The following is a 27,931-nucleotide window of genomic DNA, read 5'->3' on the forward strand; positions in this document are numbered from 1 at the left end:
TGATGATTAAGTTGTTGGACTTTTTTTGAGAGTCCAAAAATGTTTGGTATATAATCTCTTGCAGGTCCAAGAATGATTGGGTGTTGTGATAAAAATATTGTACATCCCGATAAAATGAATAATGATAAACAAGTTGGGTTGGTCTAGTGGTTAGCTCACTAGTCCGCTTAAGCAAGTGTTGGGAGTTCGAATCCCGCCTTATGCATGCAGCAACCCATTGGCCAGCGGCAAATTCTTAAATGGAGCTCAGTACCGCGGCGGATTAGTCCTTAACCTATCGGGTTGGGAGATACCGTGAGAAACTAAAAAAAAAATGAATAATGATAAAAATATTCACACTGTTTATATATAATTTATTGGTACCCAAAAAAAAAATCAAGTCCCAAATGAATTGAACTTTTGTCTTCTATTTTTTTTGTACTTTATTTTTTCTGTGTACAAACTTTTTTTTATTATTTGTTTACCTCTATTAAAATTTGTAATTGTGATAGTTGTATATTATGTTTATCATTATAACTTTTTTAAAATATAAATTATTCATCCTATTAAAAAGGACAAAATAAATAAAAAGCTAACTATAATTAATAATAGAGTCATATTAAAGTAATATTTATAATCTAAAATAGTACTAAATAAATTATGAGTAATCTAATTTCATAAAGTATATTTTCATATATTGTTCATACCTAAAACAAACAATAACTAACATACACGAGGTAGTCTAATAAGTTGTAACTCAAATGACATAATATCCTCATATTCATTTAAAAAGTCGTACTTTCAAGTGTCCCTATTTTTACTAAAAAAAACATACATAAAATAGCGATGTTTGTGAACCTAGCTATATATAGGTGTCTTTTTATATCATTTGGCATATTTAAGAAAGATTAAAAAAAATCTATGCATAATTTACACACTTATTTTAATTAAAATAAATATTTTAAAAAATTAATTAAAAGGTCTAGCTATTTTCATATTTAAAATAAAAAAATTTCGCATATTTTTTAAAATCTAAAGGCTAGATATAACATGCAATTAATCCTAAATATTGTATAAATAACGAAGATGCATTATTATTATTATTTGTAAAGTGGTGGGGTCTTACATTTTGAGATAGTTGTGGCCTGTGGATGACTTCTGATCAAACCCAATAATAAGAATACGTATAAGAACGTATGTGCCACCACCACCAACACAGCACCTTCTACACTTTATTTGGGACTTGATTTCTGTTTCTACTCTGACCCAACACTATGGTCCAAGTTCAAATAAACAAAAAATGTTTAATCCAAAAGTTGGCATTCACTACTCACCGACTTTCTCTAAAGAAGTCGGATTCGACACAGACTCCTTCTCAAAGAAGTCGAGTTCGATGGATAGCTGGCAGATAACACTTATTCAAATAAGTAACTGCCCCTAAAATCTCTTAACCCATTTTCAGGAGTCATATTTCAACTTTCCTAAGATAAAGAGACGGTTATCCACCTTAAAAGGTGGCACTACTCCAACGGTGGTTATTAGTTCAGCACTATAAATACACTGACACTCATCAGGTATTCTTAAGTTCCAATATTCTCTAAACCTGCTTAGACCCTTGTTCACTTAGGCATCGGAGTGTCTTTGAAGGTACCACCCCCATTCACTCATACATACACAAGTCGGACGGAGGCACCCAGACGCGAATCCGGTCAAAGAGTCCCCTTCTTCAAATGATTGGGCCAACCTAACAAATCCAACCCATTTATCTCTGGTTACCCATCGTAACAATTTCTTTTGTGAGTACCAAGAAATTATTTATAATTACTGTGCTATTATTATCATTATTCATTTTATCGAGCCGTACAATATTTTTTTTATCACAACATCCAATCTTTTTTGAATCCGTAATATATTACATACCAAATATTTATTGGACTTTTAAAAAAAGTCCAACAACCTAATCATATTATTAATAAAATAAAATAACATCTAATTAGCTTTCTTCTTTCATCAATTTGTGAGCACACTGTAAAAATTGTCGAAACTTTGAAGGCAATAAATACACGTGTAAACTTTTCTACATTGCCACCTAATTTCAACACCTGCTGAAAATTTTCTCCTTCAGCACCATAGTATTACCCCTATTTATCATTTCTTTCTTCAGATGTAGAACTACAATATTGTCTGCTATCATATATCTATTACTACATCACACTTAACAGAAAAATCCCGAAGAACTTATGGATAATTGGTGTATCAAAAAAAGAACTACATTGGGCTTCATAAGCAGAGCCCAAAACAAATTTTAAGCCCAAAGCACTCACTCCAAAAAACAAACACTTACTTTCTTCTCCGGTGAACCTCGCCACCAATCCCCACCTCCTTCTTCTTCTCCTCTCAGTACGTTCCAGTTATTTCTCGTTCAACTTTGTTTTTGGTTGTTCGTGTTCATTTTTTTTATTCGATTGATAATGTAATTCTTTTGCTTTTTGGTGCATGAAATTTGTGAGCTGTGACAAAATTTCAAGCACCGTTGAAATCTAGCTGTCATTGCTGTTACCGATTGTTCTTGAATCGAAATTGAGATGCCAGATGGGCAGAGCCCCAAACAGCTAAGGCCATTCTGAAATTTGAATGATTTGAAGGTACTATTACTTTTTCATGTTTTGTTTGGTTGCCAATTCATTGGATGGAGTATTATTACATGTTTAACTTCGCAACTTATTGTCATCCAGATCACATATTCAGGTGATTAGGGGACCAATTTGATTTAGTGGAAATTTGGATGAATTGTCCAAAGGCCAATGCATGTGCTATTTGACCATCATCGTGTGCCAACTAAATCCATTCATCTTCTTCACCAGTTTTTGCTGTCATTGGCCAAGTCTTCAAACCCCACAACGCTCGCAGAGTGCAAACAAATTCATGCAAAGCTTGTAGTCACCCAATGCATCTCGCAGACGCATTTGGCAAATAACCTTTTGAGCCTTTATTCAAAATGTGGTCAATTCAGCTATACCCACCACCTGTTCGACCAAATGCCCCATAAGAACGTTGTTACCTGGACAACCTTAATTTCTGCAAATCTTAGAAATGGGTATCTCCCAAAAGCCTTTGACATGTTCAATCACATGCGTGAGGTTGGTGAGAGTCCCAATGAGTACACGTTATCTGCACTGCTCCGCGCTTGTGCTGATCCTGGTTTGAGGGATGTTGGTTTGCAGCTTCATGGTTTGTTGGTTCGGTGTGGCCTTGAGAGGGACAAGTTTGCTGGGAGCTCTCTTATGTATATGTACTTTAGCAGTGACAGCAATCTTGAAAGTGCTTGTTGTGTCTTTCATGAATTGTTGGAGAGGGACCTTGTTGCTTGGAATGTCATGGTTTCTGGATTTGCTCAAGTTGGTAAATTTGGTGTGGTGAAGAGGTTGTTTAGTGAAATGAGGGAGGTTCATTTCTTGAGACCTGATCACAGTACTTTTATTGGCTTGTTCAAGTGTTGTTCGTTGTTGGACCAAGTTAGGGGAGTTCATGGGCTGGTGTTTAAGTTTGGTGCCGAAGTTGATATGGTGGTTGGCAGTACTCTGGTTGACTTGTATGCTGAATTTAGCGACATAAATTCTTGCAGGAAAATCTTTGACTACATGGAGGAAAAGGATAGTTTTCTTTGTAATTCGATTATTACAGCCTATACCAAGAACAATAGAGGCGAGGAAGCTGTGAATATCTTCAAGGATTTATGTAGACAGAGGATGAAGCTTGAGCAGCATGTGTTATCAAGTACTTTAAAAGCCTGTTTTGAATTAGAGGACTTGAACACTGGAGTTCAAGTGCATGGCCAAATGATAAAATATGGGCATCAAAACAATTGCTTTATAGCAAGTGTGTTGTTGTCTCTCTATTGCAGTTTTTGTGAACGAGCAGATGCAGAAAAGTTGTTTAGAAGGATTGATGATAAAGATATTGTAGCATGGAACTCTATGATCTTGACTTATGCTCAGCTGGAGATGGGATCTGATCTCTCCATGCAACTGTTTCAAGAACTTCGAAGAACTACATCTTTGCAAATTCAAGGTGCCACTCTAGTTGCTGTTCTGAAGTCTTGCAAGAATAAACCGGATTTAACTGCTGGTCAACAAATCCATTCACTTATAGTGAAATCAAGTATAAGTCATCTTACTTTGGTTGGCAATGCATTAGTCCACATGTACTCTGAGTGTAAACAAGTGGATTGTTCCTACAAAGCTTTTCTTGACATTGTTCATAAAGATGATAGTTCTTGGAGTTCTATAATTGGAACTTATAAACAAAATGAGAGGGAATTTGAAGCATTAGAGCTATGCAAAGAGATGTTAGCCGATGGAATCACTTTCACCAGTTATAGCCTTCCTTTATGCATCTCAGCTTGTTCGCAGCTTTCAGCAATAGATGTGGGAAAACAATTCCATGCTTTTGCCATCAAGTCTGGTTACAACCAAGATGTCTATGTTGCAAGTTCCATTATAGATATGTATGCTAAATACGGAAACATGGAGGACTCAAAGAAAGTTTTCGTTGAACAACAACAGGTGAATGAAGTAATTTATAACGCCATGATATGCGGATATGCACATCATGGAAAAGCATTGGAAGCCATAAAAGTTTTCAGTATGTTGGAGAAGAATGGCTTGATGCCTAACCGTGTAACTTTCTTAGCTCTGTTATCAGCTTGTAGTCATGGTGGTTATGTTGAAGATATTTCGAATTTCTTTACATTGATGCTTCATAGATACAAGATTAAGCCAGAATCCGAGCATTACTCGTGCCTAATTGATGCCTATGGTAGGGCAGGGAGGCTAGAGGAAGCTTATGAAATAGTGAAAAGGGATGGAAGTGAAGCATCATGGAGAACACTACTGAGTGCATGTAGCAATCATAATAACACAAAGATTGGAGAAAAATCTGCTCTGAAGATGATAGAATTAAATCCCAGCCATCATGCTTCGTATGTTCTACTTTCAAATATTTATAGTGCAGAGGGAAAATGGGAAGAAGCCCTTAAATGGAGGGAGAAAATGGCTAAGAGTCATGTGAGGAAAGATCCAGGAAATAGTTGGTTAGTCTGAGGATCATTTACATCCTACCCACATATTTTTAATTGTATAGAAAATGCATTTTATTTTATGATAATAGCTTATAGCTAATGTAAATTTATAACAAAAAGATTTTTCTTTTTTTTTTATAAAAAAAAAAGGGGAATCACATAATAATACATAAACAGTATTTTAGAAAAAGGAATATGTTTCTATGACAAAATTAATTAAAGGAAAAATTGAACTTGTTATCTCATATTTTCATCAATAAATATAACAGATACAAAAGTTTATCACTTCCAATGATATAAGTAATAAGCTATTATGTTTGTGTACCTAATTTTATTAACCAAATATTTGAAGTGAAATAACACAAAAAATAAGAAATGAAGTATATGTTGAGTGGGCATTACCACAAGTGGCAAGTTAGTTATAGTAGTTAGCTGACTAGTATATAAGCAAAACTCATACTAGATGCAGAGTGAGGTTCACCCCTCTAGATGATTGTATTCTTCTTCTCCCTTCTCTAATATTCACTCTCCCTCATCTTCCTTCTCATTTCTCAGAATCCTGTCTTCTCTCTTTTCTCAACAATTTGAGTTTCTTTAACTTCAAGGCCCCGGTTTCAACATGGTCCGGTGAGCTTTGTGGTGAAGATCTTCATACTCCTCGCAATTCAAGAACCCTTCTAGCCAAAGTTCTTGAAGATTCTTGCAATCATCTGAGGTACAAGATCAATGTACATTTTCAAAGTTTAAAGTGCAAAGTGCATATAAATAATGTTAATTCGTTCATGTGAATTAATTACACCCTTTATAAGTTTTGTAAACACAAGTTTTAGATTAAAATTGCTATGTAATACATGAATTATAGTGCTGCTAGTGCTAGGTAATTATTATTCAGTTAATAGAAACACATCCAAATTTAATGTCTCACACTTTTTTCACTTGTTTAAAATCACAGAAATTTGAATTTATTAAGTGTTCATCTCACTTACCAGTTTCAAAATCAAAATAAAAAATAGAATCTCTAAATAACATTCTCTAATAACACTCAAAATTTTCTCTACATTCAATTTACACTAAAAAAAACTACACTCTTTCTCGTTTCTTCTTTTTTTGGATGTACTACACTGTCCCACTCTTTTCCCTCACTCATTGCTCATTCTCTTTTCCAAATTTTGTTGATGACTTTTGAATGTGCATGAATGATTTTCTAATTTTGTTTATCATTTTTGTATGTGCTTTGTTTTATGAGAAATGTTATTTGTACACCAAATCAACTACTAAAATCAGCCACCAATGTATTTGTGTATAAATACATGTGTGATTTAATTTATTTTCATAATGTATTTGTATTCCAGCATATATTTTATATTGGTAACTGGCTTTAGTGGCTGATTTTGATGTACACGTAGTATAATTCTTGTTTTATTTATTTATTTATTTATTTTTTACTTTTCAGATGATTATTTGTTTTTGTTTGATTGAAATATTACTATATTTTGTATGTGCTTTGGTTATTAACTAATTCTTATTAGCTGATCACTTAACACTTATTAACTAATTAACCTTTCTCTTTGTCATATTCGATATTTATTTGTTCTCTAGCACTTGGGCGTTAAGCTAAGGTTACCGAATCTATGTCTTGTTCATGTTGTCAAAACAGTGTTGATTCCTTGTATAGTACAAGTATTAGTCGTGTATGTAATTCTACTAAGTTAGGTGCTATACATTAATTGTCACCCAAGTCAAAAGCAAAGTTGCAAGTCGAGCCATAACATAATAATGGATACAACAATAATCCAATGTTTTTGAATTGATGGATGGACCAATCACATAAATACAAGAAATCATGTTATATAATTATCATCAAGTCTTCCCATCTTGTCGGGCTTCCCAGAAGCCGGTTTTAAAATTTCAAAGGCAAAGGCCATATTCAACCACTTGCGCATTCAAACTTTTTGTCATAAAATCTAAAAAATACGTACCTTTCTATATATATAATATAACTACTCACCTAGCTAGCCTCCAAATCTGAAAATAATTGCTTAGCATTTTATTTCCAAGTGGGAAGTTGTTGTCATCAAAAGAAAATATAAAATAGGAGCAACATGGATCAAATTGTGGTTCCTCAATCCTCATATATATTTAGCTGATGTCACAAGTGTAAGTTGTCACAATTAAGTCCATAATTCAGTGTATACAGATTTTTGTTATTGATATTTTCTATTTAGTATATCGAGATAGGATTTCTTCTTTTGTAAACCTAAACGATGGTCTTTGAAGATTTTGATATGGATAAATAAGTCTTTGGAAAAAAAAAGGAATTGACAAGTTATATTATAGTTCTTAAACTTTATTTAAATATATCCAACACATTAATTCATAATAAAATAAAATAATAAATTAATCTCCATTTATTTTTTGGTAAATGAAAAATTGGTTCCTTTATTTTTAAAAAATTGAGAAAGAACTTAAATTATTTAAAATTTGAAAACACAAAGAAATAATTTGACATTTTATTTTATTACATATTAACGTGTGTAATATTTTAGATGTTTAAGGAGTAATTAATCAGTTTCCTTTTTCAATAATTTACTTTTGTGATTTAAAATTCTTTAAAAAGTATAGCCAAGCTATCCTCTTTGAAGAGAATAGATTGATTTTCTTATGGTGAAATTATCGATCTTTCATACTTTTTTCCAATGTCTTTTTTTCCTTTCCTTTTGTCAATGTTTATATGTTTTCTCACCTCATCGATTAACTCATTAATTGACCACTTACTTATTCTCATGGAGAAATCGTATGTTTTCCGTCACCTTCCAATAGTTTACCATCTCTTCGCACTTTGTTACTTTTCAACAGTTTTCTGACAGTTTGCCATCTTTTCGACAGTTTTTCAACAATTGGTCACTCTTGCGACAGTTCTGTCTGCATTCTCTTCCGACAGTTCTGTCTACGTTCTCTTCCGTCAATTTCGTCTACATTTTCTTCAAGCAGTTTTGTTTGCGCTTACTTCCGGCAGTTCCATCTACACTTTTTTTGTGGCAGTTCGGTCTGTGTTTTCTTGTGGCATTTCTGTTTGCGTTTCTTTGTGACAGTTCTATCTGTGTGTTGAGTCTGCAGCGAAATTTTGACTTCTAATAGATAGAAAGTAATATGAAATTGAACATTACTCATAATAATACACTCACTATATAATTATTAAAGAGAAAAAAGAAAGAAAATAAATAATTGCTATGGATGTAAATTCCTTTTATTTTAATTGAATTGAATACATTTTGATTTCACTCATTTATATAGTTTCCTAACTTCTATAAATAACAAGAGAGCATACTATAAAATAGTTTCCTATAAAAGCTCCTTAACTATCAACCATTTTCTCTCTTCCATCCTTTGTCTGCCTCCCTTTGTTTTCTCTCTGCCTTTCTTTTATTCTCACAATTCTCTACCTCCTTCACAATTTGAAATCTACTCAAATTTTAAACGATCAAAGTGTGGTATTCATATCCGTTTGCATCATTTTTACAATGACTGCCTACGTACCCTTATTCAGGATCAAACCAATCGTAGTTCTTCTATTTCTCCATGTAATACCTAACAAGAAGCAATATTGAGTAACTCCAAACAGTGTTGGAACTTATTTTCTGACACTACTTTAGTCAATATATCAGGAGAATTTTCATCTGTGTGTATTTTTATAAGAGAAATGTTACCTTTCTCTATAACATCGTGCACGAAGTGATATCTTACATCAATATGTTTGGTACGAGCATGATGAACCTAATTTTTAGCCAAATAAATTGTACTTTGACTATCCCAACTCAGATTCACGCAATCTTGCTTCAACCCCAAATCATCTAGAAGACCCCTTAGCCACAATACTTCTTTCACCCCTTCTGCTATTGCCATGTACTCAACCTCTGTAGTAGATAGTGCCATTGTAGCTTGTAACATCGATCGCCAACTAACTAGAGCACCTTGTATTTTATATAGATAACCAGTCGTAGAACGTCTTCTATCTAGATCACCAGCATAATCAGAATCAACAAAGCCACTGATTTGATATGATTTTTCACTAAAGCATAAACCTGTGTCAATGGTACCCTTCAAGTATCCTAATATCCATTTGACTGCTTCCCAGTGTGCCTTACCCCGGTTTGCCATGAACCTGCTAACAACACTGACTGCCTGTGAAATATCTGGGCGTGTACACACCAAAACATACATTAGGCTACCGACTGCACTAGCATAAGGTACATTTTCCATATAAGCCTTATCCTCTGCTGTTGTGGGAGATTGTTTACCAGAGAGCCTAAAATGTGGGGCCAACGGCATTACCACCGATTTAGCATTTTTCATTTCAAACCTTTCAATGACGTGCTCAATTTATCCTCTTTGGCTCAAGAACAATTTTTGGCTTGATCTCTCTCTTTTAAATTTCATGCCTAATATTTTTCGTGCAGCACCCAAGTCTTTTGTTTCAAATTCTTTACCAAGTTGAACCTTTAACATATCTATCTCTGCCTTTCTCTTAGAGGCAATAAGCATGTCATCCACATACAATAGAAGATAAATATAATCACCTCCAAGAAGCTTACGAATGTATATACAACAATCATAATTACTTCTAAAAAAACCTTATTTTAACATAAAGGAGTCAAATCACTTATACCATTGCCGAGGAGATTGTTTCAATCCATATAACGATTTCCTCAAGCGACATACCTGACTTTCTTTACCCTCAACCTTGAAACCCTCAGGTTGATACATGTAGATTTCTTCCTCTAAATCACCGTGCAAGAATGCAGTCTTCACGTCTAGTTGTTCCAACTCAAGATCACCATGAGCGACAAGACTTAAAAGCACCCGTATGGAAGTGTGTTTCCACAGGAAAAAATATCTCATTGTAATCAACACCTTCTTTCTGTACAAATTTCTTTGCTACTAACTAGCTTTGAATCTTTACCATCTGACTTAGTAAGATATTCTTTTCTTTTATACACCCACTTACAACTAATTGCAGTCTTTTCCATGGGCAATGGACCACATCCCATGTCTTGTTCTTATGAAGAGATTGCATCTCTTTCTCCATAGCGACCAACCAACTCTCTCTATCTTTGTCTTTGATAGCATGTTTGAAGGTGACCGGTTCATCATCCTCCACTGAGAGTGCATAATCTACCAAGTTTACCTGTCCATAACGTCTCAAAGGCTTGTCTGACCCGAACTTCTAAACAAATTTATAATTCTTCTTTGGCCTAGTAGATGCCAAAGAATCCTGTTGCTGCTATTGTAATGCATGTGCATTTTCTCGCTGAATTTCTTCATGATCAAGTTCATCCTCTGCACCATCTCGAGTAGCATTAGGATGCTCCACCTGAATATTACTAGAGTCTATTTGTTGGTATTTAGACTCTATCTCCACCACTTGAGTATTTGAAATTTTTCCAACATCACTATCATCTGGCACCATATCTTTAGACAAAGCTACCATAGATCGTTCATCAAAGGTAACATCCCTGCTAATTATAAACTTAGAATCATTTACAATCCAAAGACAATAGCCTTGAACTTGGATACTGATGAGCGGATAATTTATACGCTTTTTGGCATTGTTTTTAGTATGTTTTTAGTATAATCTAGTTAGTTTTTAGTATATTTTTATTAGTTTTTAGTTAAAATTTACTTTTCTGGACTTTACTATGAGTTTGTGTGTTTTTCTGTGATTTCAGGTATTTTCTGACTGAAATTGAGGGTCCTGAGCAAAAATCTGATTCAGAGACCGAAAAGGACTGCAGATGCTGTTGGATTCTGACCTCCCTGCACTCGAAGTGGATTTTCTGGAGCTACAAAAACCCAATTGGCGCGCTCTCAACGGCATTGGAAAGTAGACATCCTGGGCTTTCCAGCAATGTATAATAGTCCATACTTTGCCCGAGATTTGATGGCCAAAACTGGCGTTGCAAATCAGCCTCAGAATTTCCAGCGTTTAACGCTGGAACTGGCATAAAAACTGGAGTTAAACGCCCAAACTTGCATGAAAGCTGGCGTTTAACTCCAGAAAAAGTCTCTACACATGAAAGCTTCAATGCTCAGCCCAAGCATACACTAAGTGGACCCAGAAGTGGATTTTTACGTCATTTACTCATTTCTGTATACCCTAGGGTACTAGCTTACTATTAATAGGATATTTTGACATTGTATCTGTACCTCATGACACTTTACACGTTTCTTTGTGTATTTTCCACAGCATGAGTCTCTAAACCCCATGGTTGGGGGTGAGGAGCTCTGCTGTGTCTTGATGGATTAATGCAATTACTACTGTTTTTCATTCAATCATGCTTGCTTCCATTCTAAGATATTACTTGTTCTTAAACCGGATGAATGTGATGATCCGTGACAATCATCATCATTCTCAACTATGAACGTGTGTCTGACAACCACCTCCGTTCTACCTTAGATTAAGTAGATATCTCTTGGATTCTTTAATCAGAATCTTCGTGGTATAAGCTAGAACTGATGGCGGCATTCAAGAGAATCCGGAAGGTCTAAACCTTGTCTGTGGTATTCTGAGTAGGATTCAATGACTGAATGACTGTGACGAGCTTCAAACTCCTGAAGGCGGGGCGTTAGTGACAGACGCAAAAGAATCACTGGATTCTATTCCGGCCTGATTGAGAACCGACAGATGGATAGCCGTGCCGTGACAGGGTGCGTTGAACATTTCCACTAAGAGAATGGGAGGTAGCCACTGACAACGGTGAAACCCTTGCATACAGCTTGCCATGGAAGGAGCCTTGCGTGCTTGAAGAAGAAGACAGTAGGAAAGCAGAGATTCAGAAGATGGAGCATCTCCAAAACCTCAACCTATTCTCTATCACTGCAAAACAAGTACTTATTTCATGTCCTTTTACTTTTCACAATTAATCCTGATAATTTCTGATATCCTGACTAAGATTTATAAGATAACCATAGCTTGCTTCAAGCCGACAATCTCCGTGGGATCGACCCTTACTCACGTAAGGTATTACTTGGACGACCCAGTGCACTTGCTGGTTAGTTGTGCGGGGTTGCAAAAGTGTGATTGCAATTTCGTGCACCAAGTTTTTGGCGCCGTTGTCGGGGATTGTTCGAGTTTGGACAACTGACGGCTTATCTTGTTGCTTAGATTAGGACTGTTTTATTTTTGTTGGTTTAGAGTCTTTTAGTTGAGTCTAGTTTCATATTTTAAGTTTGGTGTCAATTACATGCTTTTGTTTTTCTTTTAATTTTCGAATTTGCATGCCTTTAGTCCCTTTTTGATCCGTAAAAATTCTAAGTTTGGTGTCCTCTTTGTGTTTTTCCCTTAAAATTTTCGAAAATTAGTGTTTGATTTTCTAAAAATTTTAAGTTTGGTGTCATTTTGTTGTTTTTCTCTTTCCTCATTTCAAAAATCAAATCTTTTTCATAAAATTTTTCAATCATATCTTCTTAATTGTTGATTTCAAAATCTTTTTAATTAACTAATTGATTCAGTTCTCAATTTGCTTTGATCTTATTTTCTTTATTATTTTCGAATTTTTATTTTATTTTCCTTTTGTTTTATTTTTTTTTTTTTGGTTAATTCAACAAAAAAAAACAAAAAAACAAAAAAAACAAAAATAAAACAAAATTTATCTATTTACAATCCATATCATTTCCCTTTATCCATTATGGACCTAAGTGGGATTGATCAGTCCAGAAGGACTCTGGGGTCATATGCTAACCCCATTACAGCTGCATATGGGAGTAGCATCTGTACACCTCCCATCAAAGCAAGCAGCTTTGAGCTAAATCCTCAACTCATTATCATAGTGCAGCAAAATTGCCAGTATTCCGGTCTTCCACAGGAAGAGCCTACTGAGTTTCTGGCACAGTTCTTACAAATTGCTGACACAGTACATGATAAAGAGGTGGATCAGGATGTCTACAGACTGTTACTGTTTCCATTTGCTGTAAAGGATCAAGCTAAAAGGTGGTTGAATAACCAACCTACAGCAAGCATAAAGACATGGAAACAGTTATCAGACAAATTCCTGAATCACTTTTACCCTCCAAAGAAGATGACACAGCTAAGGCTGGACATCCAAGGCTTTAAACAAGAGGATAATGAATCCCTTTACAATGCCTGGGAGAGGTATAGAGGTATGCTAAGAAAATGCCCATCTGAAATGTTTTCAGAGTGGGTACAATTAGACATCTTCTACTATGGGCTTACAGAAAAGGCTCAGATGTCTTTAGACCACTCAGCTGGTGGATCTATACACATGAGGAAGACAATTGAAGAGGCTCAAGAGCTTATAGACACTGTTGCTAGAAACCAATATTTGTACTCTAGCAATGAGTTCTCTCCAAAAGAGGAAGTCATGGCACTAGCCACTGATCCTAATCCTCAAGAACAGATGATTGAGCTTAATCAACAATTGCTCCTGATGACAGAACAGTTAGCAGAATTTAAAGAGATGCTCCATGAAACTAAAGTTGCTAACAAGAACATAGAACTGCAGTTGAATCAAGCAAAACAGCAGATATCTAAACAGATAACAGAAGAGTGTCAAGCAGTTCAACTGAGGAGTGGGAAGACATTGAACAACACCACTCAAAAGAGCAAAAAGTCAAATAAGGAACAATTGACAGAGGATAACCAAGCCACTGCCCAAAATCCCTCTGAGGACAGTAAGAGCCCAGAGAGGAATACTTTTGGCGTTCAAACGCCAGAAAGGGAAGGAAAGCTGGCGTTAAACGCCCATTCCTTGCCCAGTTCTGGCGTTCAAACGCCAGAGAAGGGAGAGAAGTTGGCGTTAAACGCCCAATCTTCACCCAATTCTGGCGTTCAGACGCCAAGGGAGGATCAGACACCTGAGAGTGCTGATAGTAATCCCTCTAAAAAGGCTTCTTCAACCACTTCTGTAAGGAATAAACCTGCAGCATCTAAGGTTGAAGAATATAAAGCCAAGATGCCTTATCCTCAGAAACTCCGCCAAGCGGAACAGGATAAGCAATTTGCCCGCTTTGCAGACTATCTAAGGACTCTTAAAATAAAGATTCCGTTTGCAGAGGCACTTGAGCAAATACCTTCTTATGATAAATTCATGAAAGAGATCTTAAGTCATAAGAAGGATTGGAGAGAAACTGAAAAAATATTTCTCACTGAAGAATGCAGTGCAGTCATCCTTAAAAGCTTACCAGAAAAGCTTCAAGATCCAGGAAGCTTTATGATACCATGCACATTAGAAGGTGCTTGCACCAAGACAGCTCTATGTGATCTTGGAGCAAGCATCAATCTAATACCTGCATCCACTATCAGAAAGCTTGGGTTGACTGAAGAAGTCAAACCAACCCGGATATGCCTCCAACTTGCTGATGGCTCCATTAAACGCACATCAGGCATAATAGAGGACATGATTGTCAAGGTTGGGCCATTCGCCTTTCCAACTGACTTTGTGGTGCTGGAAATGGAGGAGCACAAGAGTGCAACTCTCATTCTAGGAAGACCTTTCCTAGCAACCGGACGAACTCTTATTGATGTACAAAAAGGGGAAGTAACCCTGAGAGTCAATGAGGATGAGTTTAAGTTGAATGCTGTAAAAGTTATGCAGCATCCAGACACACCAAATGACTGCATGGGCACTGACATTATTGACTCTCTGGTAGAAGAGATCAATATGACTGAAAGCCTAGAATCAGAGCTTGAGGACATCTTCAAGAATGCTCAACCTGATCAAGAAGAACCAGAGGAAACAAAGGAATTTTCGAAAATTCCTCAGGAGGAGGATAAGCCTCCCAAACCTGAAATCAAACCACTACCACCATCCCTGAAGTATGCATTTCTGGGAGAAGGTGACACTTTTCCAGTGATTATAAGCTCCGCTTTAAATCCACAGGAAGAGGAAGCACTGATTCAAGTGCTAAGGACACACAAGACAGCTCTTGGGTGGTCCATAAGTGATCTTAAGGGCATTAGCCCAGCTAGATGCATGCACAAGATCCTATTGGAGGACAATGCCAAACCAGTGGTCCACCCACAGAGGAGGCTAAATCCAGCCATGAAGGAGGTGGTGCAGAAAGAGGTCACTAAATTACTGGAGGCTGGGATTATTTATCCTATTTCTGATAGCCCCTGGGTGAGCCCTGTCCAAGTTGTCCCCAAAAAGGGAGGCATGACAGTGGTTCATAATGAAAAAAATGAACTGGTTCCTACAAGAACAGTCACAGGGTGGCGTATGTGTATTGACTACAGAAGGCTCAATACAGCCACCAGAAAGGATCATTTTCCTTTACCATTCATAGACCAAATGCTAGAAAGACTAGCTGGTCATGATTATTACTGCTTTTTGGATGGCTATTCAGGTTACAACTAAATTGCAGTAGATCCTCAGGACCAAGAGAAAACAGCATTTACTTGCCCTTCTGGCGTGTTTGCCTACAGAAGGATGCCTTTTGGTCTGTGTAATGCTCCTGCAACCTTTCAGAGATGCATGCTATCCATCTTCTCTGATATGGTGGAGAAATTTCTTGAAGTCTTCATGGATGACTTCTCAGTATATGGAGACTCATTCAGCTCCTGTCTTAACCACCTATCACTTGTCCTGAAAAGGTGCCAAGAGACTAACCTGGTTTTAAACTGGGAGAAATGTCACTTTATGGTGACTGAAGGAATTGTCCTTGGACACAAAATTTCAAGCAGGGGAATAGAGGTGGATAAGGCAAAGGTAGACGTAATCGAAAAATTACCACCACCTGCCAATGTTAAGGCAATCAGAAGCTTTCTGGGGCATGCAGGATTCTACAGAAGGTTTATAAAAGATTTTTCGAAAATTGCAAAACCTTTGAGTAACCTGCTAGCTACTGACACACCATTTGTGTTTGACACACAGTGTCTGCAGGCATTTAAGACCCTGAAAGCTAAGCTGGTCACAGCACCAGTCATCTCTGCACCAGATTGGACATTGCCATTTGAACTAATGTGTGATGCCAGTGACCATGCCATTGGTGCAGTGTTGGGATAGAGGCATAACAAGCTTTTGCACGTCATTTATTATGCTAGCCGTGTTCTAAATGATGCACAGAAGAATTACACAACCACAGAAAAAGAGTTACTTGCAGTGGTCTATGCCATTGACAAGTTTAGATCCTATCTAGTGGGATCCAAAGTGGTTGTGTACATTGACCATGCTGCTCTTAAATACTTACTCACAAAGCAGGATTCAAAATCCAGGCTAATAAGATGGGTGTTGCTTCTGCAAGAGTTTGATATAGAAATAAGAGACAGAAAAGGGACAGAAAACCAGGTAGCTGATCATCTGTCCCGAATAGAACCAGTAGCTGGGGCGTCCCTCCCTTCTACTGAGATTTCTGAGACTTTCCCAGATGAGCAACTCTTTGCCATTCAGGAAGCTCCATGGTTTGCAGATATTGCAAACTATAAAGCTGTGAGGTTCATACCCCAGGAGTACAGCAGAGTGCAAAGAAAGAAATTAATTTCAGATGCCAAGTACTACCTATGGGATGAGCTATATCTCTTTAAGAGATGTGCAGACGGAATGATCCGCAGATGTGTACCCAGAGAAGAAGCACAAAGGATCCTATGGCACTGCCATGGATCACAGTATGGAGGACATTTTGGAAGTGAGCGAACAGCCACTAAAGTCCTCCAATGTGGCTTCTACTGGCCTACTCTCTATAAAGATGCCTGAGAGTTTGTGCGTAACTGTGACAGTTGCCAAAGAGCTGGTAACTTGCCTCACGGATATGCCATGCCTCAACAAGGGATATTAGAGATAGAATTGTTTGATGTATGGGGAATTGACTTCATGGGTCCATTCCCACCATCATACTCAAACACTTACATTCTGGTAGCAATGGACTATGTATCTAAGTGGGTAGAAGCAATTGCTACACCCACTAATGATACCAAGACCGTGCTGAAATTCCTCCAGAAACACATCTTCAGCAGGTTTGGTGTTCCCAGAGTACTAATCAGTGACGGGGGCACTCATTTCTGCAATAGACAGCTATACTCTGCTATGGTCAGATATGGAATTAGCCACAAAGTGGCAACTCCGTATCATCCACAGACAAATGGGCAAGCTGAAGTCTCTAACAGAGAGCTAAAAAGAATCCTAGAACGGACTGTGATAGCCCGAAGAAAGGATTGGGCAAAGAGTTTGGATGATGCTCTGTGGGCATACAGAACAGCATTCAAGACTCCTATAGGAACCTCTCCATACCAACTGGTGTATGGGAAGGCCTGTCATCTGCCCGTGGAACTGGAACATAAAGCCTACTGGGCAACCAGATTCCTAAACATGGATGCTCAGTTAGCTGGTGAAAAAAGGTTGCTCCAGCTAAATGAGCTAGAGGAGTTCAGACTCAATGCCTTTGAAAATGCAAAAATTTATAAGGAAAAGGCAAAGAAGTGGCATGACAAGAAGTTGTCATCCAGAGTCTTTGAGCCAGGACAAAAAGTTCTGCTCTTCAACTCTAGGCTCAGATTGTTTCCAGGAAAACTTAAATCCCGGTGGAGGGGTCCGTATGTGATTACAGGAGTGTCACCATATGGATATGTTGAGCTTCAGGATATTGATTCTGACAAAAAGTTCATTGTTAATGGACAGAGAATCAAGCACTATCTTGAAGGCAATTTTGAGCAGGAATGCTCAAAACTGAGACTTGAGTGATTCTCAGTAAAGGTCCAGCTAAAGACAGTAAAGAAGCGCTTGCTGGGAGGCAACCCAGTCATTAGCAGGTTATATGTTTTGTTTTTACAAAGGCAAGTATCAAAAATGAAGGAATTCACAGAGTTACAGAAGGATTCAGTGCAAAAAGCAGAGAAAAAGAGCTTACTAGCGAAAAAACGCCAGTAAGGGGTACTTTGGGCGTTAAACACCAGAATGGGCACCATTCTGGGCGTTTAACGCCAGTAAAGGTGCCATTTTGGGCGTTAAACGCCAGAATGGGCACCATTCTGGGCGTTTAACGCCAGGTGTGCAGCATCCTGGGCGTTTAGCAACACGCCCAGTGATAAAGGGAATTCTGGCGTTTAACGCCAGCCAGGGCACCTGGCTGGGCGTTAAACGCCCACAATGGGCAGCAAATGGGCGTTAAACGCCAGAATGGATGCCATTCTGGGCGTTTAACGCCAGAAAGGTGGGGGACCAAGATTTTGCTTTCCGATCAAATTTTTTTAAACTTTCCTTTTCTTACCCATACTTTTCTACATAAACACATCTCAACCTTTCATCATTCACTTTCAAATCTTCAAAAATCAAAATCATTCTTCAAATCTCTCTCAAATCAATCCCAAATCTTATTCAAAAACTCACCCTTCTCTCAAATTCTCTCCATATCTTCTCAAATCTCCTTTCAATTTTTTTCGAAATCTCCTTCCCCCCTTATAAAAACATGTTCGGCCTCCTCATTCCCCCACACCATTCGAATTTGCTCTTCTCCTCTCTCTCTCTTCTTTCCTTTCTTTTGCTTGAGGACAAGCAAACCTCTAAGTTTGGTGTGCTTTTCCGTGATCACTAAGCCAAGATTTATCAAGATCATGGCTCCTAAGGGAAAACAAACCAATTTAAGAGGAAAGAAAGAGAATAATCCAAAGAATCTTTGGAATCAAGAGAAGTTCTTAACCAAAGAACATGAAGACCATTATCACAAGATAATGGGTCTGAGGTCAGTGATCCCGGAAGTTAAATTTGATCTGAAAGAAGATGAATATCCGGGGATCCAAGAGCAAATTCGAAACAGAGGATGGGAAGTTCTAACCAATCCTGAGATAAAGGTTGGAAGAAATATGGTTCAGGAATTCTACTCAAATCTATGGCTAACAGATAAGCAGAGAATGACTGGAACTGCTTACCATACTTACAGAACCATGGTCAGAGGGAAAGTTATGTACTTCCATCTGGACAAAATAAGAGAAATCTTCAAATTGCCTCAACTGCAGGATGATCCTGAATCCTTTAATAGGAGAACGGTGAGAGCAGATAAAGGGTTGGATCAAGTTCTAGAGGACATATGCCTCCCTGGAACTAAGTGGATAACCAATTCAAAGGGTGTCCCAAACCAACTCAAGAGGGGAGACCTCAAACCAATTGCAAGAGGTTGGCTAGACTTTATTGGGCGTTCCATACTGCCCACTAGCAACCGTTCTGAGGTCACTATCAAGAGAGCAGTGATGATTCATTGCATTATGCTTGGAAAAGAAGTGGAGGTTCATCATGTGATTGCTTGTGAGATTTACACAATTGCAAATAAGAATTCCACTGAAGCCAAATTGGCTTACCCAAGCTTGATCTCCTTGCTCTGTAAAGAGGCTGGGGTAAAGATGGGAGTAGATGAATTCATACCCATTGAACATCCAATCACCAAGAAGTCAATGGAAGGACAAATGCAAGACAACTCTATCAAAAGGAGGGCGCAGGAGTTCCTCCCTGAATTTCCTGAAATTGGCTACTGGGCCAGCCTAGAAGCATCTATCACCAAGTTGCAAGAGACTATGGAGCAACTTAAGGAAGAACAGCAGAATCAGAACTGCATACTCTGCAAATTGCTGAAGGAACAAGAGAAGCAGGGGCGTGAACTCCAAGAGCTGAAGCGCCAGAAATTCTCCTCTCAATTTGAGGGAGCATCCACTTCTCAAAATCAAGGTTGTTGAGTTCTAACTCTGTGAAAACCTCTATCATTAGGAGCCTATTTAAATTTTTATTTTCTATTTTTATTTTCTAGTCTCACCTTATATCCATTTTTGAGTCTTGTTCTTAATTCATAATTAATAAAATTTAAAATTCATGTCTTAAAGCTATGAATGTCTTATGAATCCATCACCTCTCTTAAATGAAAAATGCTTTAATCACAAAAGAACAAAAAGTACAGGATTTCGAATTTATCCTTGAAACTAGTTGAATTAGTTTGATGTGGTAACAATACTTTTTGTTTTCTGAATGAATGCTTGAACAGTGCATACGTCTTTTGAATTTGTTGTTTTGAGAATGTTAAAATTGTTGGCTCTTGAAAGAATGAAGGAAAAAGAGAACTGTTATTGAGGATCTAAAAAAATCATTAGATTGATTCTTGAAGCAAGAAAAAGCAGTGAATACAAAAAAAAATTTCGAAAAAAAAAAGAAAGAAAGAAAAAGAAAAAGAAAGAAAAAGAAAGAAATAAAGTTGTGATCCAAGGCAAAAAGAGTGTGCTTAAGAACCCTGGACACCTCTAATTGGGGACTCTAGCAAAGCTGAGTCACAATCTGAAAAGGTTCACCCAATTATGTGTCTGTGGCATGTATGTATCCGGTGGTAATACTGGAAAACATAGTGCTTTGGGCCACAGCCAAGACTCATACACTAGCTATGTTCAAGAATTATTATACTTAACTAGGAGAATCAATAACACTATCTGAGTTCTGAGTTCCTATAGATGCCAATCATTCTGAACTTCAAAGGATAAAGTGAGATGCCAAAACTGTTCGGAAGCAAAAAGCTACTAGTCCCGCTCATCTAATTGGAGCTAAGTTTCCTTGATATTTTGGGAGTCTATAGTATATTCTCTTCTTTTCATCCTACTTTGATTTTCAGTTGCTTGGGGACAAGCAACAATTTAAGTTTGGTGTTGTGATGAGCGGATAATTTATACGCTTTTTGGCATTATTTTTAGTATGTTTTTAGTATGATCTAGTTAGTTTTTAGTATATTTTTATTAGTTTTTAGTTAAAATTCACTTTTCTGGACTTTACTATGAGTTTGTGTGTTTTTCTGTGATTTCAGGTATTTTCTGACTGAAATTGAGGGTCCTGAGCAAAAATCTGATTCAGAGACCGAAAAGGACTGCAGATGCTGTTGGATTCTGACCTTCCTGCACTCGAAGTGGATTTTCTGGAGCTACAGAAGTCCAATTGGCGCGCTCTCAACGGCATTGGAAAGTAGACATCCTGGGCTTTCCAGAAATGTATAATAGTCCATACTTTGCCTGAGATTTGATGGCCCAAACTGGCGTTGCAAATCAGCCTCAGAATTTCCAGCGTTTAACGCTGGAACTGGCATAAAAACTGGAGTTAAACGCCCAAACTGGCATGAAAGCTGGCGTTTAACTCCAGAAAAAGTCTCTACACATGAAAGCTTTAATTCTCAGCCCAAGCACACACTAAGTGGACCTAGAAGTGGATTTTTACGTCATTTACTCATTTCTGTATACCCTAGGGTACTAGCTTACTATTAATAGGATCTTTTGACATTGTATCTGTACCTCATGACACTTTACACGTTTCTTTGTGTATTTTCCACAGCATGAGTCTCTAAACCCCATGGTTGGGGGTGAGGAGCTCTGCTGTGTCTTGATGGATTAATGCAATTACTACTGTTTTTCATTCAATCATGCTTGCTTCCATTCTAAGATATTACTTGTTCTTAAACCGGATGAATGTGATGATCCGTGACAATCATCATCATTCTCAACTATGAACGTGTGCCTGACAACCACCTCCGTTCTACCTTAGATTAAGTAGATATCTCTTGGATTCTTTAATCAGAATCTTCGTGGTATAAGCTAGAACTGATGGCGGCATTCAAGAGAATCCGGAAGGTCTAAACCTTGCCTGTGGTATTCTGAGTAGGATTCAATGATTGAATGATTGTGACGAGCTTCAAACTCCTGAAGGCGGGGCGTTAGTGACAGACGCAAAAGAATCACTGGATTCTATTCCGGCCTGATTGAGAACCGACAGATGGATAGCCGTGCCGTGACAGGGTGCGTTGAACATTTCCACTGAGAGGATGGGAGGTAGCCACTGACAACGGTGAAACCCTTGCATACAGCTTGCCATGGAAGGAGCCTTGTGTGCTTGAAGAAGAAGACAGTAGGAAAGCAGAGATTCAGAAGATGGAGCATCTCCAAAACCTCAACCTATTCTCTATCACTGCAAAACAAGTACTTATTTCATGTCCTTTTACTTTTCACAATTAATCCTGATAATTTCTGATATCCTGACTAAAATTTACAAGATAACCATAGCTTGCTTCAAGCCGACAATCTCCGTGGGATCGACCCTTACTCACGTAAGGTATTACTTGGACGACCCAGTGCACTTGCTGGTTAGTTGTGCGGGGTTGCAAAAGTGTGATTGCAATTTCGTGCACCAGATACCCTAAAAAGATTGCTTTCTTAGCTCTATCATCAAGCTTATTATCTTTGACATGATAATAGGCTATGCATCCAAAGACTCTGAGTTTCTCGTAATCTGCATGTTCCCCTTACGCCACTTACAAGGGCGTACTTTTGGATTGTAAGTGGCTTAATATAAGCAGTTGAACTCTGTGTGAAACATGGTGATAACAATACTGTTTATTCCAATCTCAACTTTTCTTTAGACGTCCAATTGAGACAGTAATTAGGGTCAAGAATTCGAGAACTGTTAGTACTGAGACAATATCAGCTGCAACCAGTGGCACAGTATCTAAATTGTTCAAATTCATTTCAACACCAGGGTTGAACCAGTCTTTCAAGAAATGACGCTTCTAAGAATTAGTGTGAAAGTTGTTGTCTTAGTTATGTTATCACCTTTTGTTATGTTGGAGGAAGAAGACTTTATGTTATTTAAAATGGTTTCGTTTAGTTTATGTTAAAAAAATAAATCTTCTTTTGACTTGATTTGGTTTGTGTTGCTATTGAAGCCAAATATTTGTGTGGTTAACATGTTTGGGTTCTCAGGTTTATGTTACTATTTTGATAAATGAACAAACTAATGTCAATATATTTTTAAGGTTTGTGTTGAAGTAAATATAACTTCTTTTAACATCATGAATTATAGGTCAAATAGGTTCCCTAAAATACTATTATAAGACAAATAGGTCCCCCCATATGAAAACGGCGCCGTTTGCATTCTTTGTCTAAGTGGGGACAAATTTGTCCTCCCCGAAACGACGTCCTTTTGCCCCTGGTTCCAATACGACGTCGTTTTGTCCAGCGTGGATGGGAACCAAAATGTCTTGGAGGTGACATGTCGTAGTTAACCTGACACGTCACCACTTTAACCGGATCAAACGGTTTTGGGGACGTATCTAGTGGATATCTGAGAACCTTAGGGTCGAAATCTTAATTAAATTTTATGAGGGACAAAATTGTCGGATGGTAAATTTTTTGGGACCTATTTGAGGTATTACTCCAATTTTAACTAATTCTATGAACATAATTACATGAATGACCAATAATATATCATGACCTGTAGGTTGCTTTTGTTTTTGAGAAGATGGCAAGACAAGACACTGAAAACAAGACATAAAAGATAAAGATATAAAATTTTGTATTTTTATATTTTATTTAGTCTAAAATAAATTATGAAAATTTAATTTATTTTCATTTTTTATTTAAAAATTAAAAAAATATAATAAAAAAATATAATTATAAAAAATTAATAAAAATAATAAAAAAATAAAAAATAAACTCTATCCTTTGTTAGTGTCTGTGTGTCTTTCCTGTTAACATGGATACAAAATACACTAATTTCTTGAATACAATATATCTGTCCATGTCTCATCTGTTAAATACGATTTTGTATTTTTTATCCCTATCTCAATGTCCTATTTCTAAAAATAAACGCAGTCTTAATGATGACGTATATATTTATGTGTTTTTTTTTAGTTTTTTATAATAAATCATTTCTTTCGTTTATGCGAATTTATCTGTATATTTAAAAATTTATCACATTGACTTGATACACCCGTGCACGAGGATAATATACCCAAAATATTCCATATGGCAAATAAATATTGTAATTAAACATTATTTTGGAACTAATTAACTTACTGCTGTTTTAGTCTCATCTCTCATGTCATGCATGGAATAATAATAGACCTACAAAAAAGGTGGGCTTTGAAAACCAAGAGTGGTTTACACCCCATAATGTTGCAAATCATTACTAAATAATATTAGTGTGGGCCTTGATAGGGTAAAAGAATTATATATATAATGGACAAAATATAAATAAACACAACAAGATAAAGCTAACAATAATAAGAAAGCAACTTTGACATTCAAGCTAAGCTAGTGACTATTGAAATGCCAAATGTATGGCAGCAAAAACTAGTTTATTTAATTTAGTACACAGAGGAGATTAATTAAGAAGCCAAAAAGAAGTGTTATTCTAATAATTACTATTGATAACTACTATTATACTAATATACCCTCATCAACATGAAATTCTCATTCCAAGCAATCCCAATTGATAACAAGTTTCAATAAATTGACCGTACCCCTTGTTTTAGTGTTTGAGTGGTTTTTCCCTAATCTCATCTCACCAAAGCTTGTTTCCTGGTTTTGCTAATACCTTAATTTATTGGCCCATAGTTATGATCATAGATTTGGGGTAGTTTACAGCTCAATAGACTTTATAACATATTGCACCATAGACAATTCGACATATGCATTAATTATTATCATGACCAAGCCGTATATACGAATTTTCCTAATATAATATATAGTTTCTCTCACTCACTCACATAAGAATTGAAAGGTACTATAAGCTACAAGAATGGACCAACAATTATGGATAGTGGTAAAGGGTAGTGAAGGAAGATTCGAGTCAAGTAGTGTATATGTTGATTTTGCTTTGCATCTAGTCAATGCGTGTTTCAATATGTGTATAGCTATACACTTATTTATAATAAATACTAAACACAAATTTTTTTATTTTATTAATTAAAAAATAATTTAAATATGCAATTAATTAGTAACAACTATATTAGTATATAAATAGTATTTTTTTTCTATTACTATTTATTGAATATGAATAATAATTTGATACTAAGTAGCTAGGTAGATACAAACCCCACTACTTTTACTTTTAAATTTTTGAATATTATGGAGAGATACATGTATATGAAATTAGATGTGCATGAATTGACATATGGTCCCTTTCAATATTCCCCTGCTTGCACGGAGAGAGCTATCTATATCTATATATATATCCACAATATAATGACTTCACACAACATATAAAAATAGATACAAGTGGGTTTGATTTATATGATTTAATTTGTTTGTACTTGTATTACTGCTGCTGGAGTGGTAACATAGGCAGCTGGTTTTGATGGTAGTAAGCAACAAATTAAAAAGACATGAAGTAGGGCATGTCAACTTTTTCTACTTAATTAAAACCTTTTTTATATAAACATATGGGTCCTCATGTTGTTCCTAGCTAGCTAATAGTAACAATAATAATATTCATGTATAATTATTCAATTATGCTAAGTATATAAATCAATATTATAATATCTAATTGAAAAGTAAATTTGTTAATAAGCTTAATTATATGTATAGTATCATTTTATAGAGAAAGTAAATCCAACAAATTAAAGTACATCATCACAATCGTCATCATCGTTTCCTTTGAGGTGATGATGAATGTCAATTTCCATTGAAGTGTCACAATTATAAAGTGGAAAACTACTAGCTATAAATAGTGGGTGGGATGCATATTTCTCTATTTATATGTAATATGTTTTAACATTTTTCTGTGATTTTATTTCACATAACGGAAAGAAACAAAGTGATATAGCTGGAACCAGGTTTATTAGTTGCACATGAAATGGAGAGAGGACAAAATAGTATCAACTTCACATCTTTCATGGGACCTAGAAGTAGTGGGCTAAATTGCCTTTACACATTCATGGAACTGTACTTTTGTGATACATAATAATAAATGTGGAGTAGAACCTCCCCAACATCAACTCAAATTCTGGATCGGAGAAATTAGCCTTTTTTATAAATTAATTATTATTAAAAATTCTTAAAATTTTTTAACTTCTTAAACATATACCTGAGAGCGCGAAAGCATACCTGAATTCGTGAGCATAATCGAGAGAATTTGATTCTTTGATCTTCTTTAACTAAAGCTTTAATAGAAAAAGAACAAATTTAGTTTTGATGTGTTAAGGACCAAAATTTTGACGTTACTATTTAAATTTGAGTGTGACATCTATTAAATTCTAAAATCCAAATAAAATAGTATCTCTAACTTTATTTTTATTTAATTTCAAATAAAAAATAATAATAATTTATTTAATTCCCCATTTATGACAATAAATGAAATCACCGCATATAAGTTATTTGTTATGAAATAGTTTAATCTACGAGTATGATTAATATATATTCCATAAATAAATTAGGAATCTAACAATTATTTCTTTGAGAATTAAAAAAAAACCCTATAAGAAGTAACTTTTTTTCATTATATTAAATAAAACAAATAAAAGAATTTGAAAATTTTTCTATCGTATAACAAATCCTAATGACTTATATCTTAACACTTCACACATTTAAAGTTGTTGTGCTTACCTTAACAGAAAAAAGAATATCTTATGGTTTCTACCTATATAAACATATAGTTAAGATAATGCATGCATTATATGTTTTCTTTTTCATCAACATATATAATGTATTTTACGTATTATATATATGGATATGTATATCTATAATTTTTTACCATATGGATTGGATACAACTTTTTTTGGATATGTTTTAAACAGTGTTTATGCTGGTGGACTTTACTTCCTTGGCCCATGTTGATGAGCTTTTCTTTATAATAATAATAATAATAATAATAATAATAATAATATAACTAAATAAAAAGATTAACTAATAATTAATAAACCAGATTCTCTTATCCAACATTATTTACACATATATCCTATTTTTATTTTAAATATGTATTATATATTTAATATATATTTTATAATAATAATTAATTTTTTTATTAATTTTATTACGATTGTTACATAAAAAATAATTTTGATGAAAAAGATTATCATTTAAAAAAATAGTTAAGTGAAACTTATAAATTACAAATTACACGTTAAATCTAAAACCCAATAAAAAAATAGATAAACTCATCATAACCCCTTAATTAGCAAGGTATAGTGTTTTACTGTTTTTAGTGAGCAACTTGTAACGAAATTTAATTAATTAGAAAAATAAATAAAAATTGGGAAACACTATCACTCCCATTTTCTTGTTCTTCAACAAACATAATCCAAGTTAAAGTGAAGTTCAACATAACCAAAGCCACAAAGAACTTACCAAAGAAAGAAAACCATGGATTTACGAAGAAAAAGCGAGCTTGAAGATGAGTCCTCACCGCACCATTCATCTTGACTCGTGAGCTATGTCTATCTTGTGGCGGTGGTTAGATTGAAAGTCATGTGCACATAGGAATCAAATTTTATATTATTTGTAAACTTTTTATATAATACAATAATTCAGTAAGGTTTTAGATTGTTATATATCTGAATTGCTATTTTTATTAATATTAACGTATGAATAATATTATATATCTAAAATTTTTTAACTAAGTGTAATTAAGTTGGTTTATTATAATAAAAATCAGAAATAATTAATATTATTTTTAAATTTATTATTTAATTAAATTTATAAAAAGATTTAAATGTTTAGAGTTATCCTTAACTTATTTAATGATTTTGCATGAATAACACTCGCCCATTATTTTAAGTTTAGTTTGGTAAAACTTTTATTTTTTAAAAATAGTTTAAAAAATTAATTTTTAAAAGATGATTTTTTAAAAGTGATAATATTTATGTTTGGTAAATCAAATCAAAAATAGCTTTTAATAAATATAAGTAACATCAATTTTGTTTAATAAAATAATTTTTAAAATTTAAAAATATTATAATAGACATAAATACAATTATTAAATTTGAAAATTAGTTGATATGTAAGGTTATATTAGACTTTTAAATTTTGAAAAGTACAAACTAATTTTAAAAAGTTCTATTTTAAGTGCTTTCAAATGTACTCCGATCTTTTAAAAGCTACAAATACAAATACTTGATCTTTTTTATTTATCAAAC

At 35.4% G+C, this 27,931-nt stretch overlaps 2 protein-coding genes and 1 long non-coding RNA gene across 4 annotated transcripts; 2 read left to right on the top strand and 1 right to left on the bottom strand.

The window, feature by feature from the left end:
• Positions 1-2,153: 2,153 nt before the first annotated feature.
• LOC112797726 (pentatricopeptide repeat-containing protein At4g39530) lies at positions 2,154-5,299 on the top strand. Its single transcript, XM_025840808.3, has 2 exons — positions 2,154-2,624; positions 2,715-5,299. Exon 2 carries the CDS (start codon positions 2,784-2,786, stop codon positions 5,079-5,081), a length of 2,298 nt encoding a protein of 765 aa, XP_025696593.1. The 5' UTR covers positions 2,154-2,624; positions 2,715-2,783; the 3' UTR covers positions 5,082-5,299.
• A 232-nt stretch (positions 5,300-5,531) lies between these two features.
• On the bottom strand, positions 5,532-27,283 carry LOC112797734 (uncharacterized). Its single transcript, XR_003199856.3, has 4 exons — positions 27,144-27,283; positions 25,905-25,960; positions 23,874-23,937; positions 5,532-5,769 (listed from the first exon to the last, which is right to left on the bottom strand). It is a non-coding gene; the product is annotated as an uncharacterized lncRNA (long non-coding RNA).
• On the top strand, positions 5,635-20,241 carry LOC140184467 (uncharacterized). 2 transcript variants are annotated; one of them, XR_011881361.1, is made up of 3 exons: positions 5,635-5,774; positions 7,946-8,105; positions 10,786-11,389. XR_011881361.1 is itself a non-coding variant. In XM_072235875.1 (2 exons), exon 2 carries the CDS (start codon positions 12,745-12,747, stop codon positions 15,430-15,432), a length of 2,688 nt encoding a protein of 895 aa, XP_072091976.1. In that variant the 5' UTR covers positions 5,638-5,774; positions 10,786-12,744; the 3' UTR covers positions 15,433-20,241. The 2 variants fall into 2 exon arrangements, 1 of the variants encoding a protein (XP_072091976.1); XM_072235875.1 differs by lacking the exon at positions 7,946-8,105 and having other exon boundaries at positions 5,638-5,774; positions 10,786-20,241.
• Positions 27,284-27,931: the final 648 nt, after the last annotated feature.

This window comes from Arachis hypogaea, chromosome 1, assembly GCF_003086295.3.
Source record: "Arachis hypogaea cultivar Tifrunner chromosome 1, arahy.Tifrunner.gnm2.J5K5, whole genome shotgun sequence".
Classification (NCBI taxonomy): domain Eukaryota; kingdom Viridiplantae; phylum Streptophyta; class Magnoliopsida; order Fabales; family Fabaceae; genus Arachis; species Arachis hypogaea.